We start from the raw sequence: 2,771 nt of genomic DNA on the forward strand, positions 1-2,771 counted from the left end.
TGGAATAATTATAACATAAACAATTACTACATATACTATTTGAAGTTTTTTCTTTAATTACTTGCATCACACATATATTTACATATGTACAATATATTTTAAATAAATATAGTATTTGAAGTCCACTAATACACATAGATACATTAATGGACTTTTTGATTGGTGAATGTAGTCCACTCTTTTTTACTTTTATATACATTTTCCTATAACATGCACTTGAACTTGACATCGAAAATATCCCACAATATATTCACCGAGCTAAAATAGTTATGCTTTTTTAACAAGCATAATTATCTTTTTTTAGTGGACCGCACAACGAAAAAAAGATCGGAAAAAACATTAAAAAAAAAAGAAGTGAAGCTAAATTATTCCCACTCATAAATAAACCTTGAGGGGACTTTGTTAACCCTCAAACACTCCGTCCCCCCCCCCCCCACACACACAAAATTATTGTTTGGGGGTGAAAATAGAAGAAATTGAAAATGGTGGGGCGAATTTGGGAAATGGGGAAAGAAGCGAGGACTGTGATAGCAATGGTGATGGTTCAGGTCGCGTACGCCGGGATGAACATATTGTTCAGGTTGGCGACAGATGATGGGATGGACCAAAGGATTCTCGTCACTTACCGTCTCTTGTTCGCCACTTTTTTTACCCTTCCCATTGCTCTCATCTTCGAGAGGTCTCCACTCCGTCTGTATATATATGTATATACGTTTATACATATGTATCTATGTTTGTGTGTGTGTATATATAATTTATGAACATGGACATGTATTGATCATGATTTTATTTTCATGGTTAATAAGTAAAAGCTGATTTGTGTATTTTTTTTTCTCTTCACCATATTGCTGTCGTCTTCGAGAGGTCCGTCCACATCTTCTACACGTATGCTTATTTTATACATACATATATATATATATGTGTGTGTGTCAGTGTATGTATATATTGATCACGATTCTTTTATCATGGTTATAAGTAAAATCTTGTGTATTTTTTTTTTGTCGACGTTATTAGGAAGAAGAGGCCAAAGTTTACGTGGAGGTTGCTCCTACTAGCGTTTGTCTCCGGGTTAATTGGGTACTTATTTCTCTTCAAATTTTATAGACTATAGTTTCAATACAAATATTTATCATTGTTTGTACGTATACGCGACTACGTGTTTGTTTATATTGCATTTGCGTGTGGGAACGTGTAATTCTAGTGTTACTGTATGATGAGCTATGAGGTTTATGTATATATATACACACCCGGTTTAAGGTTTAGTTGGATTCCTTTTTAATATATATATATATATATATATATATATATATAATTCTTATATCTAATTTTATTTTGGTCTGAGTTTTTATTCGGCGGATTTAGTTTTCATTCAAAAAAAAATTATTTTTTTAAAATGAAATTTTGGTTTCTTTTAATTTTTCAAGATATTTTTTTTTATTTGGTTTGCACTCATTAATTCATTTAAATAAAATCATATTATATGGAATACAGTTAGATATTATTAAACTCGATCGGTTGATTTTAGTTCATCATATTCAAAACCTAATAGAAATATCTATACCTACTAATTATCTTCAAGTAATTAATAAGAAAAATAACAGATTCATCACTGTAGATTTCTTGGTAACATTTACTTAAGTGTAATTAATTAATACTTGAGTGATTAATGGAAGCTTTGATTATATGACTGGGGCATTAAATTGTATATTCTTAACCGTTGGGGTCTATATGTAAATGTGGAAAAGCAGAGGGGCGTTACCAAACACGCTATACGTGGCGAGTCTGGCCCTGACGTCAGCAACGTTCTCCTCAGCCGCCGGCATCCTCATGCCTCTCTTCACGTTCGTCCTCGCCGCCGCTTTCCGGTAACTCCAAAAAAAAAGTCGGTAATGACAAAATATATATGATGAAATTCAAATCTAAATTTTAGGAATTTTATATTCCATAGCATACACAGTCATGTGAACCAAAAAATCAATTATATATAATATTACAAATCAAATCATAGAAAATTTATTGTTTTTTATCATTAATGAATAATTTAAATGGACAATGTAATTCGTTTTAATTATCGCTCCTAATTCAATAGAAATATAATAAAAGACCAAAACAGATAGTATATACATATATAATAACGGAAATTTTTCATACTTTCCAAATTGGCTTATGATATGCCCTCGTCCGTTGATTATTACATGGGTCCCACAACAGGATGGAGAGCGTGCGGCTGAGATCAAACGCGGGGAGGGCGAAAGTGGTGGGGACATTGCTCGGTGTGAGTGGAACACTTGTGTTCATCCTATACAAAGGCTTCGAGATTCACATATGGTCAACACACGTTGACCTCTTGCACGGAAGTTCTCCTCCTCGCCCTTCTTCTCATCATGGACCCCATTCCCATCTCTCCGTCTTGGGAGCACTTCTCGGCCTCGGCAGTAACCTCTCTTACTCGCTTTGGCTTTTATTTCAGGCGAGATTGCAATGATATTTGAATATACATATGTATACGAGTATATATACATATATACGCGTATACCCCCTATATGTATTACGTGTGTGTTTTGTGTGTATCTTGGCTTTGTATAGGCAAAAGTGAGCAAGCAGTTCGGAGGGCATTATTGGAACACATCTCTTATGTGTGTAATGGCAACCTTGGTGTCCGTACTTTTCGCTGCGTGTACGGACAGGCATTGGAACGAATGGAGATTAGGATGGAACATCAGGCTCCTAAGCGCCGCTTACTCCGTAAATTAATATTATATATATATATA

The 2,771-nt window shown here is 34.4% G+C and overlaps 1 protein-coding gene across 1 annotated transcript in view; it reads left to right on the top strand.

The window, feature by feature from the left end:
* The first annotated feature begins 428 nt into the window (after positions 1–428).
* LOC104808086 (WAT1-related protein At1g25270-like) overlaps positions 429–2,771 on the top strand; it is a 3,133-nt gene continuing 790 nt past the window's right edge. The window contains exons 1-5 of the mRNA XM_010533621.1: positions 429–679; positions 1,015–1,077; positions 1,749–1,865; positions 2,212–2,470; positions 2,587–2,745. Coding sequence (XP_010531923.1) covers positions 483–679; positions 1,015–1,077; positions 1,749–1,865; positions 2,212–2,470; positions 2,587–2,745 — 795 coding nt within the window. The 5' untranslated portion in view covers positions 429–482. The remainder of the gene's footprint in view (positions 680–1,014; positions 1,078–1,748; positions 1,866–2,211; positions 2,471–2,586; positions 2,746–2,771) is intronic.

This window comes from Tarenaya hassleriana, unplaced genomic scaffold (genome assembly GCF_000463585.1).
Source record: "Tarenaya hassleriana unplaced genomic scaffold, ASM46358v1 Cleome1, whole genome shotgun sequence".
NCBI classification, from domain to species: Eukaryota; Viridiplantae; Streptophyta; class Magnoliopsida; order Brassicales; family Cleomaceae; genus Tarenaya; species Tarenaya hassleriana.